The 23,233-nt window shown below is 30.1% G+C and overlaps 1 protein-coding gene across 1 annotated transcript; it reads left to right on the top strand.

Annotated features, from left to right (window-relative positions):
* The first annotated feature begins 1,217 nt into the window (after nt 1-1,217).
* Nucleotides 1,218-20,622, top strand: LOC132945726 (uncharacterized). The gene is made up of 9 exons (XM_061015481.1): nt 1,218-1,365; nt 2,203-2,259; nt 9,013-9,021; nt 9,146-9,214; nt 10,854-10,886; nt 19,433-19,492; nt 19,672-19,725; nt 20,335-20,380; nt 20,501-20,622. The coding sequence occupies exons 1-9, from the start codon at nt 1,218-1,220 to the stop codon at nt 20,514-20,516; spliced, it is 492 nt and encodes a 163-aa protein (XP_060871464.1). The 3' UTR covers nt 20,517-20,622.
* Nucleotides 20,623-23,233: the final 2,611 nt, after the last annotated feature.

Raw genomic sequence — 23,233 nt, forward strand, 5'->3', positions numbered from 1 at the left:
GTTGTTCCACAAACGAATAGTCACCGGACATGCGACGGGTAACAGCACTGACACCGAAAGTTAAAAAATTTAAACATTCCCGCCAAACCACCAAGCGCTATCATGGCCATAACACAAATCGTTATCACCAACTCGACAACTTCATTATCATTCTACTACGACCACAGTTGTAGAATTACGATGAAGTCGGATTGTTCATCATTCATAAAGGTAGACGGTAGTCGAGTTTCACTTATAGCCGCTTAATGTCTGTAATACCTGCCCACCTGATTTTCTGTAGCACACATAGGTGGCCAACTTGAAAGGTAATCGATTTTCACTTCAGAGTTCATGTGATTGACTTGCTAGACACTCTAACATGGTTTTCAAATTTATATTTCTACACACATACAAAAAAGCACCGGACATACGCTGGGGAATCGTATCATTGTACTGCCGATTCCCATGGGAGATTTCTAGACGCTAAAATTCGACTTTTAAACTTTCCCGCCTTTGAGACAAGACCGCCAAAGAGCCAAGTCTTATTACAAATTCTTATCACCAAATCACCTCCGACTACCAACATCACCTTCATTATAAGTGCGACTTTCATAATTCGACTGCGTCTCCAAAATCGGTACCCACTCTCAGCGAATCCAACGGGCCCCGAGTTTCACTTAGAGCTAGTATAATAATAATACAAAACGCCGCGAAGGCAATATAAGAAAAATAAACAAACAAAATACAAAACAATGATATGGTATCATAGACAATAATTTGTTGATATACAATCAGTGATAATAAAAGCGCGTATCACTGTCGTGATACCGCGTTACCGGTTGTTGCCGCCGACCACTCGACTGTCCTTATGACCCTCCATGACGCCTGCTTGCCCGTTCTGATCCCGCGATCCACGTTGCTGGTCGATGGCTGAACCACACTAATTATGCATGTGATACGACGTCTCCTCGCCCAGATGACACATCGTACACACAGGCCCGAATGTCCGACGCACGTTCGGCGTCCGGTTAGATTGCACCCGCGCGCGATCACTAACTACCGATTATTAATATTAAACGGCCATCTTGCCCGTTACTGCTTTAAGTACCCGCGTACTTCAAACAGTTATATTGACAATTTAATAATAACCGAGTCGCCCGTTCGCACTCACGACGTTACACAAAATTATATGCCACCGATGGCAAATGCACTGCACCGTATTGATTCCGTAATCAAATATGTCGAAAGGCGACGCGACGTGTAAATATGTTACGGACCGCGACTACGACAACGGCGGTGGGCACAGAACGACGACTGACTTAATTGCTACAAAGTCCGTGCACCGCGGCGGTAGGCCTCTGTTGGCGGCGGCCGGACGGGAAGCCGGTTTGCACTATACGGCGGCGGGGGGGGTGGGGTCTTCTAGAAGATTCTACGCCTTATCGTCGTAGACCCACGACAAAAATAAATATTGTCGCCGCCGGAGTCGGCACCGAACATTCTTCGTTATTTTTTTTTTTTTTCTTTTGCAACTTTTAGGTAAGCTTCATCACTTAATTTAATTCGCTTACCTGACATAGTATTTAATAATATTATTGAATGGTAAACATAAATTTCACAAACACAACACTGTTGTCTATCGAACTTTCGTCGAGACTGTGATCTTCGACTGCCGATAATAAAATTACTAAAATGATAATTAATCAAATACGTATTTTACGATTATTATTAGATCATACAGCCTGCGTTGCCCGCAACAGCCAACAGGCGACAGCTCTTCGTTATGATTGAGCCACATGCCTCAAATTAAAAGTTATAAATAACACAGGCACACAACTGTGATGCATTTAGTTATTATTGAATCGTTAGTAGATTATATTATTGGTATTCATATTTTAAATATAATAATAATATTGTATTATTTTAAAAATTTAATACGAAATTCGTAACGGAGAATGTATAATATTATAATATGATATATTTTCTAAAAATCTGCCGCCCCTCAAATCACCTTAACATTGCTGCCCCGGGGCAATTGCCCCCTTTTGCCCCCCGTTAAATGCGGCTCTGTATTTACACTGTTTCACTGTACCCCGTGTCTCATTTTGCCCTCCTCTCCCCAATGCAAAAAACATTCTATTTGCATCTGTATATCAGTTTATTCTAACTATATTTTTCATACAACATATAATTACTACCTTTTTTAACTGTTATACATTTTAGAAAAACTAGGAGACCCCTCCAATGTGAATGAATGGATATTTAGATTAACACAGTTGAGTAAGTTCATACAACATAATATAATATATTTAACTCAGATATTAAACGACTTTTAATTTAGATTCCCTAAATTTGTCCATGAAACGTTTAAACATAATTATGTATAATATACCTACTAGTACCTATCGTCCATTGGTCAATATTTTACCATAAAAACCGTTTTAACTGTAAAATGAAAACGCTATAAAATATTTGATTTGCCAACCCTTTGTGGACAGACGGGACTTTAAAGTCCCAGCCAAAAAAAAATATATAAATTTACCTTAACTTTATAATTATTTTTACATTGCGTGTATGTAAAAAAAAGACTTAGATGACTGACGGGAATTTAAAGTCCCAAGATAAAATAAGGATAAAGGATAAAAAAAAAATTTTTTTCAAATCCCATCTTAGAAATAGGAAAAATGTTGAAAAGTCCAAAAAAAATTTTTTAATGTTTTTAAGGTGCTGTCCTGGAAGGGTTATAATAATAATTATTACTTTATTTTATTATATAAATGGGATCAGGTTAATGATTTTTATATTTCCTATAACCCAACTTCGTATGATAAACATTTTTTATAGTTATTTTACTGGACAAATAGCGATTAGTGCATTTCTTTTTTCGTAATTGTATTAATTTTATTAATTTTATATATATTTTACACTAACTGACAGTTAACAAGAATACCAATATGTAGGCAATATCAATTAAGTAACAGTAAAAAAGCTATAACAATAATAAGAAAAAACATACAAATTATATAAGGAACCAGAGAAAGGTTATTTGACGAGTGATTGGTAAAGCGTACAGAAACTGGAATTTCAGGATGATGTTTAAGATCCCTTACATATTTTCAGAAATACGTGGAGTGTTGGACCACTCTCTTTCTGTTTTGCCAATATATGCACGGTAATTTGACTTGGAGAAATAAATACATGTATAGCCCTTAGTTCAGAGAAAACATAATAGTCTAAAGATTTTTTAAATGTCAGATGGGCTCGCATTTTATGGACAGTTAAGCTTTTAAGTTCAGGAGATACCCAGAGAGGAAATGTATCTTCATGAAATACTTTGAGGGGTATACATTTTTCAGTACCACTATCGGATGCTGAAAACGAGAGGATTTAATATTAATTTGAACGAAATAATATTACGAATAATATTTTTTGAACATACAACAAAATAACTAAAACTATTATTTTTCATTTAAATATCAAATTAAACATAAAATATCTAAAAAAAATTGTTTCAAAGTTAATAGATAAAACATTTTATGTAGTTTCAAATACTTATATAAAATAATTTTAAAATGTTGGTGTATTTAACAAATTATATAAATTCTTTAACGACTATAAAAATAATTCCATCAAATTATTTTGATATTTTTAATTTGCATAGTAAAAGTTACGATAGTACCAATAATGATAAACCTTTTTTAAATTTTCAAACTTTTTACAGTACATAGATACTTTCAGATTCAGAGCGGATCGATGAATGTATTGATTTTACAATAATATGTATTTTTTTATATTGTTGTGTCTATCATCATTGTTTGTGGTAGTAAAACTGTTTAGATTTTCTTCAACAGTATCTATCGATGGGAAAGTGAATCCAGTTGGTGCATTCAGGAGGTTAACATTTTAAATTCTCAATAGTTTTCAAAAGCAATAAACAAAATAAATATTAAGGAAAAACGAGAATTTTTACGCAAAATCAATTCTGGTTTTTGATGTAACTCTAAAACAAATAACCGTAGATACATGACATTTTCACTATCATACACTATCATGCACTTCTATACACGATACAATTTTTTCGTGATGGCAAGGAGTGTGCGTGTGTCAGTAGGATTGGAAATATTATGACATTTTGGTGCGTCACAACTCTTTTTAAATGGTTTCTCAATTGCTAACTGCGATTGCCCTAATTCAGTTAGACCTGTAATCAAGGCTGAGCATTAACGAGTTAAAACTTTAAAAGTTGAAATTAAGTTAAGACGTTAAGTTAATTAACTCGTTAATTTTTTTTTCAAATAGAACTATTAACTTAATAAGTTACTTTTTTTCAAGATTAACGTGTTAACTTCAAGTTAATTTTATTTCAAAAGTATCTAAATCAAGTTAATTTTTATCCAAAGAAAAATACAAATTTTCTAATGAGTTTACTTTTATTTTGATGTATCATTTTAAATTTTCCCAATAATTTTCTTGAGTGTAAATAAAAACTATCTAACAAACCATATTATGTGTCTGGAGTTTTTATTTTTGCAAAATAGTAAATTTTAACTTTACACTAAGTTAAGTTACTTTTTTGTCAAAGTTAACTTTTATAATACGAGTATATTTTAACTTAACTTAACTTAATTATTTTGAAATAACTTAACTTAACGAGTTGAAAAAAATCGTTAACTTGCCCAGCCTTGCCTGTAATAATGTCAATGATTAAGGTGGGATGATGTAGGGTTCTTTTGATCTATACCTATACGTGTGGAGAGAACAGGGAATAAATAAATGTTAGTTTAGCTAGCGTTAGTTGATTTTATGTGATATATAATTTTTATTGTAATTAAGGTGACTTGTGGTTGATACAGTGAGATATGACCATGTTGAATGTGAAGAAGTTTGATATATTTTTGATATATTCTATATTTATATGTAGGAACTGAAGCTCCACGGCGTGAATTGTGTTAGGCTGGTAGTGAAGATTGTCCACAGACATGGTGCTGATTGAGAGCGTGGAAATTACATTATCTTTAGTATCAACGGTGGTGAATATGGCAAAATGTAAAGGAAAAATAAAAACTTTATTTTTTAGTTATTTTGATTTTGTGAAGTTTTTACTATTGAAAAAAAAAAAATTTTTTTTCATGTTTAACGTAACGACTGAACTCATTTATAAATTTATAATTATTATTAAAACATTGGTTATAAATCATACAATTATCAATTTTTAATTTTATACTGTATTTCAATTGTTTGTTCGTCTTATTTTAGATTCTGGGCGGAGCGAGGAAGCTAGTGGTTTTACAATGGTGTTTATTTTTTTTTTATCCTGTATACAACATTTCTACCAGAAGGAGTGCTTTGATTTCCACATATAGAACCTTATTTTTTAGAAAATTATATCAAGATGGTACTTTAATGATGTCATTTTTCGATTTTCTCAATAGTTATTTAATGCCACAGGAAAAACTACCAACAAATTACGAAAAACCGCTAAAAATGGGTTTTTAATTTCTAACGCTTTGTTTATCACCAGAGCTACAAATAAAAATAATATTATAATATTAATTCAACTAACAAGCTATAGTAAATAATAACAATATAAAAAATCTAGACTGACAAACCGTCTTCGCTCAGAATCATTTTCTTATATAATGATATTATATCATTGAATTCAAGTTTAATACAATTTATTAAACATTGACCCACTTGTAACCTACTGTACAGCAAAGAAACATCCATTTACCTGCTTTTTAAAGTCATATTAATAGGATTTTTCATTACCTACAGGTTACAAATACAGTAAGCACATTTTAATTAATATAATACTGTTTTAAAACACTAACAACATTTATTTGACTAAAAACTGTTTTAAGTATAAAAAATATTTATAATTTTTAACAATTAATAAATCCTTTAAGTAGTAATAGTTTTATAATTTTGAATATTTAGTATACCCATCTCAATCAGATACCCTGAGTGTGTATAAAAAAAAAAGACAAATGATAAGTAAGTTAAAATATTATTATACATTATTTTTTTTACTTCAGCACCTATTTTTAAAATTTTTTATTACGTACGATAGATAGGTTATGTACTTATATTTTAATATTTTATAATAATTGTATAGTATTCATTTATTTATTTATTTTATTTTATTTATTTATTCAGCAATAGTTGATACGTATACCAACTACTGAGCTATAAGCTTTATCTGGTATACGTTACGTAGTATGAACTACATATGTAACAAATTGTTGATAGTTGACACCAAAAGCAATTATAAACGGCAAAAACCATTTTCCTTCAAAAATGGGATACCGCATTTCTTCACTGTGCATTCCTGAAACCAAAAATATCATCGAATTAAAAATAAATTAAAATTATTTCAAATTCATTGTGATAAAATAAAAAAGTAAATGTAGATATTTTTTCGTAATAATTCAGAACTTTAATAACCCCAAATTAATAGATCATAAATATAAAGTTAAAATAATAATAATAAGTTTATTTGACCAAAGAAAAGATTACAACATTAATATTATACTTAGTTTTAAATATGCCCTATCCACCACTGAAGATGACCGGTGCATCCCAAACGGCTCCCGTCTATTGTTTGCTTATTCCCAAACGGCTACCGTCGAAAAAGGTATTACGAACAGGTAAATTCTCAAACGGCTAACGGTATTAACGGTATACCATTGGAAACATTATTGACGAATTTTCATCGAATGAAATAACATATATGGATTATATAAAAATATTGTGCTTTAACAACATTTATATTTTTTACATATAGGTACTATCTTACATACATTTTTTATATTTGTTGACGCTACAATTTAATATTATTTTAATAAAATTTAATTCACAATATATGGTTTTTTATATAAATTTTAAAATTTACTTAGAATATAACCATCAAAAAACACCAACACATTTTTAACCACGCCTCTTTTGTACAGTCCTATATCAGAAGTCTATATGAAGTAGGAAAAAATTTGTGTTGTAAAAAGAACAGTCGGGGAATTTACATTTTTGTACAACGTTTAAGAAAAACGGGAGCAGAATGGGCTACGTCCTAGCAAACCACTTATCGGAGGAATAGTATTTGAGTAATATTCCTAAAATATAAGGTGGAATACACTAAGTAATTACATATTATATAAGAAAGTTAAACGACAGAAAAAACTAAAAACAAACAATTAATAATAATAAAACATTACAATTTTAAGATAACAAATACGAATTGAGACAATATAGATAATTGAATACAAAATTAATTATTGTAGTATAAAATTAATATAAAGTATCTACTTTCCTGTAATTAATATTAAATAATGTTGACGAAATGTGGCATATTATAGAGCTTATGATGGTAGGTTTAATTATAATTTGTTAGCAACCATAGTTTGACTTTTTTTTTATATATATCACAATATGAAAAGTAATTCAATAACGCGCTGAGCAATTCTGTATTTCTAGGTATAAGAACTAAACCTGTCTGAGTGAAATGACTGCTGCATTTCACAGTTACACAGTTTTACTGCTAGTATTATTATACCTACTTCTATGTCTAGTTTCATATTTCTATGATCCCCACCCCCCCCCCCCCCCCCCCCCATGATAGTATGCCATATTCTAGTATTTATTATTTTAATTTAGTCAACATTTTAGTCCAGAGTATTGTGTGGGTAGTATTTCATTTTTGGAGAAAAATACACCTGTTACTTAAAAATCTTGAGCACTTATAAAACAATTATACCTTTATATACCTAATTATATTCAAACATAAATTACAGTTAAAAAGTTACGTAAGTACATACTTAAGTACTTACTAACAACTATCATATAACTAATTTTTCCGTAACTTAAGTATATAACAGTTATGTTCATTAGCTATATAGGTACAATATGATATAATATAATATTATTAAAGTTCATTGTATTAATTTTTATTTACGAATTCAATTTTGAGCAGTATAGTATAACTGTATGAAAAAACAAGAATAATTGTGAATGTTAAGTGTTTCGGATTGGTAACTTTATATTTATAAGCGTGAGGAGGGAAGGACAGTTAATAGAGCCAGAGAGAAGTTTTCGAAAAAAGATATATAATTGTGGCGACGACGATCGCCTAAGGTGGAGAGATTTAGAAAGCGGTGGACAGGAGTGTATAGTCGTGAGGTTCACAATTAATACTAAAAGTGTATTTTGCAATGATTAGAAATCTGCGCTGGACACGTTCAAGTTGTTTGCAAGCGGCTGCTGTCTGTGCATCACAAATAACAGAGCCATATTAAACAATAGGCCTAACATGTGAACAAAAATTTCTCTAAGAGATGAGTTCGACATTTTAAATTCCCCAACTATTCTTTTAAGTTTTGATAAAACATAAAACATTAAACGCTTTGAATTTGATATTGTTAATATGAGTTCTATTATTCTTATAGTCTGTTCCATGAGAGATCATGCCGCGGGAAAACGAAATTTCGTCGGCGCTGCGCATCCCCCACCAATTTCTTAACATTTGGCGTTCGCCGGCAGCAGCAGCACTTGTGCGTTCGTCGTCGGTAAAATGTAGATGCATGGAGGGGATACGACGGCTCGCCGTGGACGACGGGCTCATTCTGCATGCGCAGAACCGGCATGATCTCTCGTGGAATAGACTATAGATGTAGACATTCACTGGTGAATATTAACACGCACTATCTGCTTTGATTAGAGGATTGGTATAGAGGAATAATATAGTCGTCAGATTTTGTCCTTTGAAGTCTGCAAAATGTACTCCAATCTTCCCTAAAAATAAATGTATAGAGCTCCCCTGCTGGTCTGCTTAATAGCCAGTAGGCAGGTCATTGACTTACTATATATATATTTATAAATTTATAGTAAATTAAGTGGTATTTTATTTTTATTTATAATTAAAAATAAATAATACAGATAGATTCAATAAATATATGTACCTCAAGGCCATAAATATGTTTGAATCTCAAAAAATTATATTAAAAGTTGTATAAATGTTAAATTTATTTTAATCCCATGTAGAATTGCTTGGTAAGTATTTTATTTGTAATCTTAATATTGATACTCGAACAATGATAATCGTATTTTATACCAATCTTATAGTTATAAAAACAAAATTGTTTTAAATTATACCATTTTTTACTTTTCCTTATAGACAAACGTCATCACAAAAATGATTCGGCAAATAATATGTACACAATTTTAGAAGATGCAAATAGCAAAGGTATATAGTACACAGTATTCGTTATATGCGTCATATTATATAGTTTATTAAATGTAAAGTGGAAATATATAATTAAATAGTAGTTAATGAGATTCATAATTAATGAAAACACAATTATAAATGATTCATATAAATATTAATTTTAATTTTATAAAAAGTGAACAAGTGGTACCACTTTGCTGTAAAATAGTTGTTGAGCATGTCGTTGTAATGGATGTGTTATATTTGAATTCAATGGTAAATCATTCTTTACGAAAAATGATTTTGAGTGAAGACGTTGTGTCAGCTGTCAGCCTCGTACTTGTATAAATAATCAAATTTAATAATTAAAAAAAAAATAACAAAGATGACTATACAAACAGCGTGACTTTCCGGTGTACTTTTTTTGTTTGTTAAAGATACAACAGCTTGTTGGGAACCTTCAATTAAAATTTCTTATGTTAACTATGAAAAGTAAAATTTTTATAAGTTCCTAACTGAAAAATAATTTGCAAAATTTGGAAAAATTATCATGGCTATAAATATCTTCAAAAGAAACAACAAAGTTTAAAAACTTAACCATTTATGAAAAATTATCATTTTAACATTTGGTGAAAATTTTAATTGTCATAAAATATCAAAAACTGATAGATGAAAATTCGTTCATTTAGCAACAAAAATCCAATATCGTAGAACTTTTAAACTCAAAAGCTCGTAAAAAATTAATGTTATACTTTCCAGTAAACATTTTTTTTTTTGTTTAAGGTAGGAACATTTTCGGGGAATCTTCTATCAAATTTCTAATGTAAGCTATTAAAGGAAAAACCTTCATGAATTTTTAACTGAAAAATAGTTTTAACATTTACAAAAATTTGATAAATATTCTCAAAATTTGAATATAAAATAAATAATTGAGTCTATGTATCTTTAATATTTTTCAACTTCCATTAATTAAATTTATAAGAAAGCCTTAAACTTTCATGCTTTTTTACCAAGTAAAAAAGTTTTTATTAAATTCTAATAAATGATTATATAAATGTATTTATATAAATAAATAATTCGAACATTTTAACATTTAAGGAAAATTTTAATATAAATATGTCAAGCTAGTTATATGTTTTTATGTTAAAAAGAATTTAAAAAAAGTGGATTTGCGTAAATTTACAACTTTTTTTTTTTGTTTTTCTTGACGCTCTCTAACATTGCTTGGAATTTTCAATATTGACATCCTTAAAGTACCAACTAGATTCACTTTTCTGTCTGAAAAGATGCTAATCTCAAAAATCGCAGCATTTTTACAACCTAAAATGTTGCTGACAGGCACAAAAAAAAACAATTTTGATAATAATGTTTTTTTTTTTTTTTATTATTGATTTTAAGTATTGTTAGTTAGAGACATTGGTTAGAGACGGTTGGTTGAGGAAAAAGCGTGTGTTGGGTGGTCTCATCCATCCGGGAACTTTCGATGTCGGCTGATGTATGACCTCACAACAAATACACAAGGAGCAGTACACGTAGGAACATGATAATATAATGTTGTATATTTTTAAATAATATTGGTGTGCTTGTAGTATTTATAAGTACCAAACATATTATATTATACTAATGTAGCTATAATGTAAAATATAATAGTACATACCTATTAATAATTATGTTTCAGTGGACGAAAATTATTATAATTTGATGAGAAAATGTGAGTCATTCATATATTCTTTTTCTCTTATTTAATAATTTTAGTATAAAATGTAGAGATGTGGATTTTACATAAAAATTTTTTTGGTTATTTACCAAGTAAATTTACCAAATGTACGGTAAAATTGGTAAATTTTTATTAAAATTCAATTTATAGTGTACCTGTTGATTTTTTTCACAACATTATGTAAGACAAGATAAATATAAAATAAAGTATTAGTATTTAATCCCTTTATTAAAAATAACGATTAGTAATTATTAATTATAGTAATATAAAATAAAAATAAATCGTGGTAACCACATACACCATATAACAATAATTCGTATCGCGTAACTGTCATTATCATTTTATAAAAATCCTGATTTGTATTATAATCCTACTATCTTAATAAAAAATACAATAACATACAAATAAAGTGGTCACTCAATTGTTTGAGTGGTAAAAAAAATATAAATTGTAAATTTTTTTTTGTAAATTTACTTTACCGGTAAAATTTTACTTGGTAAATTTACGAGACTCACATCACTAATAAAATGTTTTAATTATGTAAATTGTATACTAAAATCACTTAATAAACTTTCTATCATATAGACCACGTTCGGTGGTAACAATCTCGAAATATTAATTCCATATTGATACATTTTAATTAATCTCTAACTAAAACGGGAGAGTTAAGCTGTGGTTTCCTACAATCACGCATCCGTGAATGCGTGGTGCGTGATGCGTGTTCACGCAGTAGTTGAAACACCGAAAAACAGTGTTTGTGTTAATTAATAATTCACGTGCGCGATTTTTGATTTACGCACTTCAGTCGCGCAGCAGTCGCCACGATGGCAACTTTTAAAACGTAGTGCGGGATTACATTATTTTATAATATATTATTAATATTATTTATTTTATTTTATTTTTATTACTTAAGTACGGCTTTTTAAAATCAAGTTATTTTACAAGTCAAATTATAGCCATAGCTATAATAGTAGCACACTGCACACATTTAACATTTAAAACGTTCTCAGTGGTTAGGTTAGATATATTCTAAGGTTAGATAAGTTCTAAATAGATAATATGTATGTATTTTTTAAATGAACCATTCTACCAATATCAGTAAGAATAATATAATTGAAATTGAAAATTACCTCAATATTTATTGTTCCTTTCTTATTTTGCTAAATATACAATAATGTAACAATTTTACAGTACTTGTTGAATGCTATTAATAAGTATAATACGAACATATTAGATCTGCAAGAAATTAGATGGCCAAACAACAGAAATCTGAAAAAAGAAGATTAAATAATATTCTATAACGGAAGAAAATATGAAAGACATGAAAATGGTGTGGTATTTGTTGTGAGTATATTCAGCATTAAAACATACTACCACAGTTAAAATAATTCAAGGTAGTAAGTGACCGGATATGCTATATTCGACCATTAGGTCAATTTTTTTTATACATTTATCATAAATGCATATTCACCAACTGAAAAAAAGAAGAAAACATTCTGAATGAATCTTACGATAAACTGGAATATATACTTGACACAATATAAAACAGTTGCATCAAAATATTGGTAGGTGACTTCAATTGGAAAATATTGAAGGAGGTGATATACAGACAAACTATTGGAACAAATAGCTTACTCGACTTGAGTAACGATAATGGAACACAGCTAATCATCTTGTACTTTACCCTAAGTAGTATATACTTCCCAAGGAAGGACATTTACAAACATACTAGGCCTAATGGGATAACAAAACACCAAATTGACCACGTATAGAATACGCACAAAGGATGCATAAAAAGTGTCAGGAGCTATAGAAGGGCAGACGCTGAATCAGACCACTAAATTATAATCGCAAAACTTAAAGTTAAACTATCTAAAATATGGGATGATGTAAAAAATTAAGGAACTTGCAGTTTTCTGTACTGTATAGAAAAACAGTCAGAAAGGGAGAGAACAACGTAGTAGCGGAATTACTAAAAAAATGGAGGAAAATCGATTAAGAGTGAAAATTAGAAGAAGATAAAGTTAATCTGGGAAAACTAAGTAATGCCACGTGAGTTTAACATCACAATATTATGCCCAATATTTTTAAAAAAAGAACATGCTAGACCCAAAATATTATAGAGGAATTTCCTTATTAGACACTTGGTATAAGATATTATCGACGCTGCTTCTGGAAAGAATAACACAGTACGCTGAGGACATCAAAAGAAGATACCAATGTGGTTTTATAAAAGGGAAATCCACTATCGGCCATATATTTACCCCATAAATATATAGAACAACTAGATAGCCTACTACTATACAACTGTCATGCAATGTTTTGAGGTTGTGTCGCCATTTGTCTAAACGGCAATGTTTATATTTTATCATATTTATAATATATATATATATATATATATATTGATCATTGTTATAATATAAAGATGTAAACATTGCCGTTTAGGCATAGAGCGGACGGGATGGGGACGTGGCTTCAATAACAAATTATAGTCGGCTATCTAGTTGTTCTATGATTTACCCTGAGACAAACAATGGAGAAATAGTATGAGTTCGATAAGGACGATATATATGGTATTTGTTGATTACAAAAAATCTTATGACAGAGTGAATAGATAGGAATTGTGGTAAGCAGTGATACGTTTTGGAATTCTTAGGAATTATCCTAAAATATCCTTGGAATACTTTGTTAAACTTAAGACTAGAAAAAGTGATAAGAGAATCTTACGAAGACCGAAAATGGAAGTAATTGGTGAAGAAACTGTTTAAGCATATATTGATGACATAGTTCTTTAAGGGAATACACGAGATAAAGTTGCCCACTCACTCTATAAACCAATAGAAACCAGCAAAAACATGGGTTTATATAACAACGATGAAAAGACTAAATAAATGGTAGGTACTATCTAGAAAAAATGCAGACCAGCAAACAAAGGATTTTAATTAGAGTATTTGTATGCAGTGTTCGGACTTATCTAGATAATTATTTGTTCATCTTTTATCTTATCTAGATAAATAGTTACAAGGTATCTAAACGTTCATCTTAGATAATTTTTTTACTAATCTTAATAAATTCATCTAGATACATTTTTTATTTATAAATATCGCAAAATTGTACAAACGCATTTTTAAATATTTATACAGATTCTCAAACAAAGTTTATGGTTTATAAATAATGTAATTATTTTTATTTATATCATTATTATTATAATGTTCCTAGTGTCCAACTAAAATATATCTAAATTTAAAACCATTTAAAAAATAATTGTATCTTTTTTTTATCTAGATAAAAAAAAGTATTTATCTTTATCTTTATCTAGATAAATATGAGTTAAGTTATCTTTTATATCTATCTAGATACATTTGAGTTGCATTATCTTTATCTTTATCTAGATAAAAAGTATTTATCTATTCCAAACACTGTTCGTATTAGAAGTCATCCTGCCATGAAACCTTTTATACTTAAGTTTGACTTCTTTATTTAGCGTCTTCGGAATAAGATCTTTGTGGTGTGTGTGATTAGATAAATAAGAAGCGATATTTATTTAATGTTTTCTAAGTTTTCTTAGAGCAATATTTTAAAAGGTTTGAATTTTGTTCAAGTTTGACTTTTTTACGTTTGTCCAAAGCTGAATTTTGAAAGTACCTAATTTAAAATTTAAATTTGATCTAGATGATTTAGATGATTTATCTTGAATAATGGCTCAGATAACATATTTCCCATTTATCTGGATAAGATAAAAGATATAAAATATAGATAAAACACAAGACTGCAAACGGGTGTTTGCGTATTTGCTTGACTGCTGCCCGACGAAAACTTGTCGCAGCCAACTACCTACGTTTCTTAACTTGAATAGAGTATACTTATAGATTCAATACCTATTACCTAATGAATTATATTGGCCAATGACAGCCTCTTATGATACGTAATAAAGTAATTCTTGAATGACATTTGTTGGAATTATAAACAAAACACCCTATATAATGTAGTGTATAAGTAATATATTCACACTGTAGTTCAGCAGACGCTGACTATACATTTTTATAATACTACAGCATATATGTCTTGTGTAGTGTAGCTGGGTATACATAGTTAGTCGTTGATTTATATTACGCCTCGTAACACTATTGTAAATCATATCATTATACTTATTATTATATTATATATATATCCGATCTTATTATTATTTACCTTTAACTTCTATATATCTGTGTACTTCAACAGGTTATGGGCCCAGTAGTAAGGTCTTTATAATAAAGTCATGAATAGTTAGTAAAATAATAATTGATTAACGAATGGCGTGTTTTGTATACAGATAGTGTACAGCAATAATAATTTGCGAAGTCAGTGCAGTGGAGTGTGCTTGCGTTTTCTTAGTGTGCAGATAGTGTACATTTACGTTTTATTAAATATGGAAAACGAACAATATAAATCAACAAACTCAAAGATGCATCAAATTGGAACATGTGGAAATTTCAAATTAAGGTAATCATGAATGCAGCTGAAATATTTGATGTAGTAACAGGAAAATCAAAGAAACCAATTGTAGCAAAAATCGGTAATGAAACTGAAGATGAAGCGAGAAAAAGGCATAGCGTTGATTTTTCAATATAGAAAAGGGCAGATAATAAGGCTCAAAAATGTATCGTCACATCGTTAGATGAACAACCTCTACAATACATTATGAACTGTGACACAGGAAATGGTATGTAGAACAAACTACTTAGTGTGTACGAACAAAATATGCCGGACACAAGCATAACAATAGTAGAACAAAAGTTCTATCGTTATACAATGGATCCAAAAGAAAATATAGCAGGTCATATTTCAAATTTAGAAAATCTAAGTAGACAACTAAAACAATTGGGAAAACCTATATCAGAATCAATGTTAATTACAAAAATGTTGATGACATTACCTGAGAGCTATAGGCACTTCTACAGTGCATGGGCTCAATGTGACTCAATTGTGCAAATAGAACGCTAGAACAGTTAACCACTCAATTGATGGTGGAAGAAACACGACAGGAGGTCCGTGACGATGGTGCTGAAATTAGTGCTTTGACTGCAAACAAAGGCAAGTTTAATAAAAGTCAAAAATACGTGAGCAAAATGGTAATTCAAAACCAGGAAAATGCAATCACTGTAAAAAACCAGGACACTGGAAAAGGGACTGCAGGATATTCAAAAAGGAACAAGAAGAAAAGAAATCGACTTCCGGTTTGGCACTTATAGGTGTACAAAGAAAAATTGAAGAAATCTACGATTCAATCTGCGACCACGTGACTAATCGAAAAGAGTGGTTCGTCGATTATATTGATGTGCATTCGCCTGTACGTATTCGAGATGGTAAGCACATTATGGCAGTCGGTAAAGGTAACATAAATATTCATACTTATGTTGACAATAAGTGGATAAAAGGCTACTTAGAAAATGTTTTATATGTACCTGATCTAAAGGTAAATTTACTTTCTTGTGGGGCATGCCTTGATAAAGGAATTACAATGGTAACAGACAGTAAAGGTTGTACATTTAAAATTAATAATCGTGTAATTGCAGTCGGTGTTTGTAAGAATAAATTGTTTACAATGCTAATCAAAACAGATATTTCACAGGAAATTGGACACTGTGCTAACGTTGCAGTTAAGGAATTTACATTAGAACACTGGCACAATGTAGTATGTCATCAGAATATCAAACATGTTCGTGAGTATTTAAAACACAATGAAATACAATTAACAGATATATAAGGACAGTTATTCTGTGAACCATGCATCTATGGCAAACAGCATAAGGAGACGTTCACTCAGAGCAAAACAATAACTACTGAACCAGGGCAAATAATACACATATGTGGACCCATGGAAGAGAATTCATTAGGAGGTAAAAAATATTTCATTATCTTTAAAAATGATTATTCTAAATATACTTATGTATATTTTATGAAACATAAATCTGAGGTTGAAGAAAAACTTAATTGTTTTCTGAGTATGGTTAAAACTCAAACAAAAAACGTTATTAAAACTATTAGAAGTGACTGTAGATTAGAGTATAAGAATTCTGAAGTTCAATCAATTCTAAATAATTTTGGTATAAAGCATGAAACAAGTGTACCTTATATTCCTGAACAAAATGGAAGAGCTGAACGTTCAATGAGGACTATTTGTGAGGCAGCTAGAACAATGGTATATGCCAAGAATTTTCCAAAATCACTGTGGGTAGAAGCAGTCAATACAGTAGTGTTCTCATTAAATTATACTGGTACTTCAGGGAAAGTATGTAAATCTCCATACAAGTTATGGTTTGGTAAACTTCCTAAAATAGAAAAGTTCATAGAATTTTGAATCAATGCATATAGTTTAGTTCCAAAACAACGACGAAAGAAGTGGGATGCAAAAAGCCGAAAAGGATACTTTGTTGGATATTCAGAAACTTCAAAAGGGTATTGTATTTGGCATAAAAAAAATAACGAGGTGTCACTTAGTAGATACGTAATTTTCAAGGATGAAAGTGTTATAAATGACCCACTTGTAGAATGTTCTAATAATTTAAATGATAGTAATAACATTGATGTTCTTAGCTTACACAAGGACGGCTCATTAGAACACAGCAATAAATCAGAAGGAGATGAAGTCATGGAAAATTAATTTGGATCAATAAGTGTAGCTGACAATGAAAAACAAGGACATGAACAAGGAAATGGGTCAAATGTCAACGTGTACAACTTGCGAGACAGAAGTAATATTAAGAAACCATTACGTTATGATAATTCAGCCTTTTTCGTAATCGAATCCGATCCAGTGTATTTCAAGGAAGCTGTGGAGTCAAAAAATTCAGAAAAATGGATAGAAGCCATGAACAATGAAATGGAATCTCTTGAACAAAACGTAACATGGTCTCTCGTAAAGTTACCTAAGGACAGAGCTATTGTAAATTGTGGTTTGGTGTATAAAACAAAATACAATGTTTATGGACATGTTGATCGATACAAGGCTAGACTAGTAGCAAAAGGGTACGAAGAAATTTACATGAGACAACCAGAAGAGTTCAACGATGGTACTGAACTGGTGTGCCGACTTCAACGCAGTTTATATGGTCTAAAGCAGTCACCACGATGTTGGAACATAAAGTTCAAAACATTTCTTCTTAACTTTAATGTATTAGAAACAAAAGCAAATCCCTGTGTTTTTGTTAATAGAGAAAATAACAAAGTATTAATTGTCGCTATATTTGTTGATGATGGTCTAGTTGCAGCTATATCGAGTCAGGATGTAAATGCATTAATTGAATATTTGAGACAACATTTCAATATTACCGAAGGAGAATTGAATCAATTTTAAGGTACAGAAATTGAGCAAAAATCTGATGGATCAATTGTAATGCACCAAGGGTTGTATTGTAAAAGAATATTGGAGAAGTTCAATATGACTGAAGCAAATCCAGTTCAAATACCAGCAGACCCTCAACATTCATTAGATGACAAGCAATAAAATACTAATCTAACTAGTAAAGTCCCATATCGTGAAGCAGTCAGAAGCTTATTATATCTCAGTCAGATTACAAGACCAGACATAACTTTTTCAGTAAATCTAGTTAGTAGATACATCGAGGATCCAAAGGAACAACACTGGATAGCAGTGAAACGAATTTTGAAATATTTAAAGGGAACTATTAATTTTGGATTGATTTTTAGTTCTAGACAAAAACTCATGTTAAAGGGATACAGTGATGCTGACTATACAGATGACTTGGCTACAATAAGGTCAACATCAGGGTCAGTATTTACATTAGAATCTGGAAGTATAGCATGGAGTTCACGTCGTCAACAGTGTGTTAGCCTTAGCACAACTGAATCATAGTACATAGGCTTAAGTCAAGCAGTACAAGAATTAACTTGGTTAAAATTGTTTTTAGGTGAATTTCTGGACAAGCCAAAAATGGTGCCAACGATGTATGGAGACAATCAAAGTGCGATTAAACTCGTAAAAAAACAGAGTTTCATAGAAGAACAAAGCACATAGATGTTCGCTACCTCTATATAAGAGAAAAGTTCAATGAGGGATTGTTGTCATTGGAGTACATATCCAGCAAGGAGCAGATTGCGGACATTATGACAAAGCCAACTCCACGAACGCGGTTCAATGAGCTAAGGGAGATGTTAGGAGTTATAAATATTGATGTATAAGGGTATATTGTTTAAGGGAAAGTGTTGGAATTATAAACAAAACCCCCTATATAATGTAGTGTATAAGTAATATACACACACTGTAGTTCAGCAGACGCTGACTATACATTTTTATAATACTACAGCATATATGTCTTGTGTAGTGTAGCCGGGTATAGATAGGAGTTTATATTACTCCTCGTAACACTATTGTACATCGAATCATTATACTTATTATTATATTATATATATATCCGATCTTATTATTATTTACCTTTAACTTCTGTATATCTTTAATTATTAACAATGAATAATTCAATTTTTGTATATTTTTTATTAATTTTAATGTATTCAAATCGTATTATTATAATTATCAGGTCGGGCACTTAGCGGAGAAAAACTCTATGAAGTATACGTAATGAGACTAATTAATATCGGTAAAATATTTTAATCAAACGATTTCTTCAATAGTACCTATATTATATTTATGGAAATAAGACTATACAAGGCACTTAATATAATCTTATTTCTCAGTTCACTTCAATTCCTAAAAAATTAATCGTTTTATTTATTTAATAATTCAATACCTACCTATCTTATTGATGCTAATTTTTAGGATGCAGACCACTAGGTGATAAAGAGTGGCGTAAGGAACTAGATGATACAGAAAGTAAGATTTTAAAATGTTAAGGTTAATATTTTACGTACTACCGTAAATGTTATACTTCAATAACAGTTATAATATTTTACAATTTGTATGTATTCAAGCAATTTGTGTTCAGGCTATATTAATGAAATTCAATATAGGCAAGATTATGAGTGGTTGTGGTTTGTCTAAATATGTGTATTTTACAGTAAATTACTCACTATTCTGTCAATGTAAACACGATCATTTTTTTTTTAGTAGTATGACCTGCTTATGTTAAGTTTGTGTTCCCGGAACATAGATTTTGAGTTAATTTTCTAAACCAAACATAGAGACTGCATTATGACTTGCATTTTCTGTTACATTTTTTCGTATATTTTTGACATAATATGTAAAACTTATAAGCAATATTCATCCATATACCACACATTGCATTCTATAACTATTTATTTAATTGAAGAACAGTTTCTATAAACCTATGTCTTAATCTACTAAACAATATTAATTGGGTAATTACATAAAAATCTATCTATTAGATAAATCTATCCATTAGTGTGAACGAATGAAAAAATTTAAAAATAATTACGTCAATTCAGTGCTACAGGTTAACACATATTATTCAAAATATTTCAGAAACTAATAATGTCGCTAAACTGCAGATGGATTTACATAACGTGAAGTAAACGCCATATTTGTTGATAATAGGCAAAACTATCAAGAATATTTATCTTATAACTGATTTTTTTTTCTTTCATATGGCGGCGTCTTTGGTGAAAACATACATAACTTTTAAAAATAGTAAACTAAATACGTAAATAACAAATACCGATTTACTAACTAACAATATTTTATATTTATTATAGAATATAAGTATAAAGTAGAAGTATTAAACAATATAAATTAATTATATAGAGTCCTAAGCTATAAAATATATAAAAATATATACTTGAATGTTAGAAATCAAAAATTTTATTTTATTATTACAATTATTTAACATATTTTTTATGTAACAATTTATTCTAATTATAATATAATATAATCAATTAATCTAATGAAATACGAAATATTTTATAATTATATTTTTTACTTGATTAATGACAAAATTAATTCCATATTTAAATATTTTTTTATAAGCAACTATAGTCTAAAGGTTATAATTTGAAACCTGCGTGAAGTAAATAGTTTGTATTTGTATTTAAAACTTTAAAATTTAAATAAATACATATTGATTGTTTAGTAACTAATATTGTAATCATTAATAAACTAATAAGTATATAAGAAAAATAAAAGTATAATATTGGCATTTTATAGTTATATAGGTAGGTACTCGTATTGTTTTAAATTAAAGAAAATTGTTCTGTTCTTTTCTCCAAGACATGATCAAAATCTAAAGTATCTAAAGTATTGTACTAAAGTATCTAAGTACAATTTGTTTGGAGGGAGGGAGAATATATTATAGTCCAGATGAGTTCATAAAAAAATGTTTCAATATTATTTTAGGCAGTAGGTAAAAATCTTTGAAATAAGACCTTGACGCAAGCGTATATATAAGTATAGTTGTGTACTGAGTGACAAGTCTCCAGGAAGTTCATCTGACTAACTTCGATACATGACATGTAAGATCCATGAATTGTGCCATTTTTAAATCTTAGAGTCTACAATATTCGTATAGGCGTCAATTTAATTAACGACCATTATGACTAAAAAATTCAGATACCGAAAAATGAATGATCGTCCTTAAGTATCTGCGCTAGATGTCAACAACTCTCAAGATTTTAAAATTGTATAAACAAATAAATAACTTACAAAAGATCACCTTAGATTATTATATAATTATGGCAACATATAAACTATTAATTGCAATATTCGATTGACTATATTTTCAAAAATGCTATACCTCATGCAACAATAACAGCAAGGATATTTTTGGACCATATACTTTATCTTTTTCCTGGTCGTCTAATTTATGAAAATTTGTAAACCGACTGTCAGACGCGTTGGAAACCATATCATCATCGACTTTGGAAGTCTGTAATTTGTTCAGGACCCACGATAAGTGCTCTAATCGTATTAGGTAGAAGCATGTCTTTGTTTTTTATACGAATAAGTTGGGTCCACGTTTTCAACTATGAGTTGTATATCTTGTTTAATGAATTTAATTTTTAAATAAATATCCCTGTAACACTGAGAACGTAATCAGTACACGATGTCACGAGCCTGGGATAGTTCAAATCTAAAAATTCGAGTTTAAAAGAAAAAGCTGTAGCTTGGGGCGTAACTACCACCATGAAAGTGAAACATAAAATTGGCGCTGGATGTGGGTTTAAAGCAGCCATTAAAGCAGCCAATTAAGCAGCCATTAAAGCAGCTAAAAACGTTATAAAGAAAAATATCAGTGAAAAAAACCTGATGAAATTAAGTAAAAAATGTATAGCCGTCGCACGAAAAACATTCAAAAATAAAAAGACAAAAATTCCAAGGATTATCAATTCTAAAAAGGGTGGGGTGTTGCCGTTAATCCCGATTTTCGCCGGTTTATCAGCACTAGGAGCACTGAGTGGTGGTGTTGCCAACGTTGTCAAGGTTGCGAATGAATTTAAAAGAAATACACAATCTCATTTGGGTAGTTGATTATACATCGCACCGTATAAAGGCAACTTGTATAAAATCGGGTCAAGTCTGTATCTTGCACCATATAAAAGTAGTGGGGATCTGAAAACGATAAAAACTAGTGGTGGGCACTATTGAATGAAAACTATCGACATATTCGATTGTTTGTAACTATCTAGTCAATCGATTGTTTTACAATAACTATCGACATTTTCATTCGAATAAAAACCATTGACATTTTAGTGTCTATAGCTCTGTTACGTCCCAACCCCAACCGACGTCGATATATACATCAACGCAGAAATGATACACGTGATGTACTAGGTATGATGAATGTTTATTCAGGCGCGGCGTTTAGGGGGGGGGGGGGGGGCATAGGGGCCATGGCCCCTCCCTAGAGGCCTAGACATCAAACATTGCAACGTAGTATATACATTCATAATAATTTTATTTTTAGAATTTGAACCTCCGAAAACTGTATGGGCATCATTAGATAATTGTTCGCCAATAATATTTCCTACAATTCACAACATTCTATTGATATTAGGGACCCTGCCTGTAAGTGTTGCTACAGCTGAACGCAGCTTTTCCACGCTTCGCAGGTATAATTATTATTGCTTAGCTTGAAAATTAATTTTAATACTGCCTATGCTTTTGCACATTAGATTAAAAACATGGTTGCGGTCACAAATGGGTCAAGATAGACTAGTAGGGCTAGCATTACTTAATGTTCACAGAGAGTATAATATATCAGTGGAAAATATAATTAGTCGATTTGCTTCAATGAAAAAAAGAAATTTAGATTTTGTATTATAGAAGACTAATATAAATTTGTATATTCAATATACAAATTATACTATATTGTATAATATGTTAATTAACCATTTAATTTTTTTAATATAAATATTTATTTTACATTTTT

The sequence above is a fragment of the Metopolophium dirhodum genome, chromosome 5 (genome assembly GCF_019925205.1).
Source record: "Metopolophium dirhodum isolate CAU chromosome 5, ASM1992520v1, whole genome shotgun sequence".
In the NCBI taxonomy this organism is placed as follows: Eukaryota; Metazoa; Arthropoda; class Insecta; order Hemiptera; family Aphididae; genus Metopolophium; species Metopolophium dirhodum.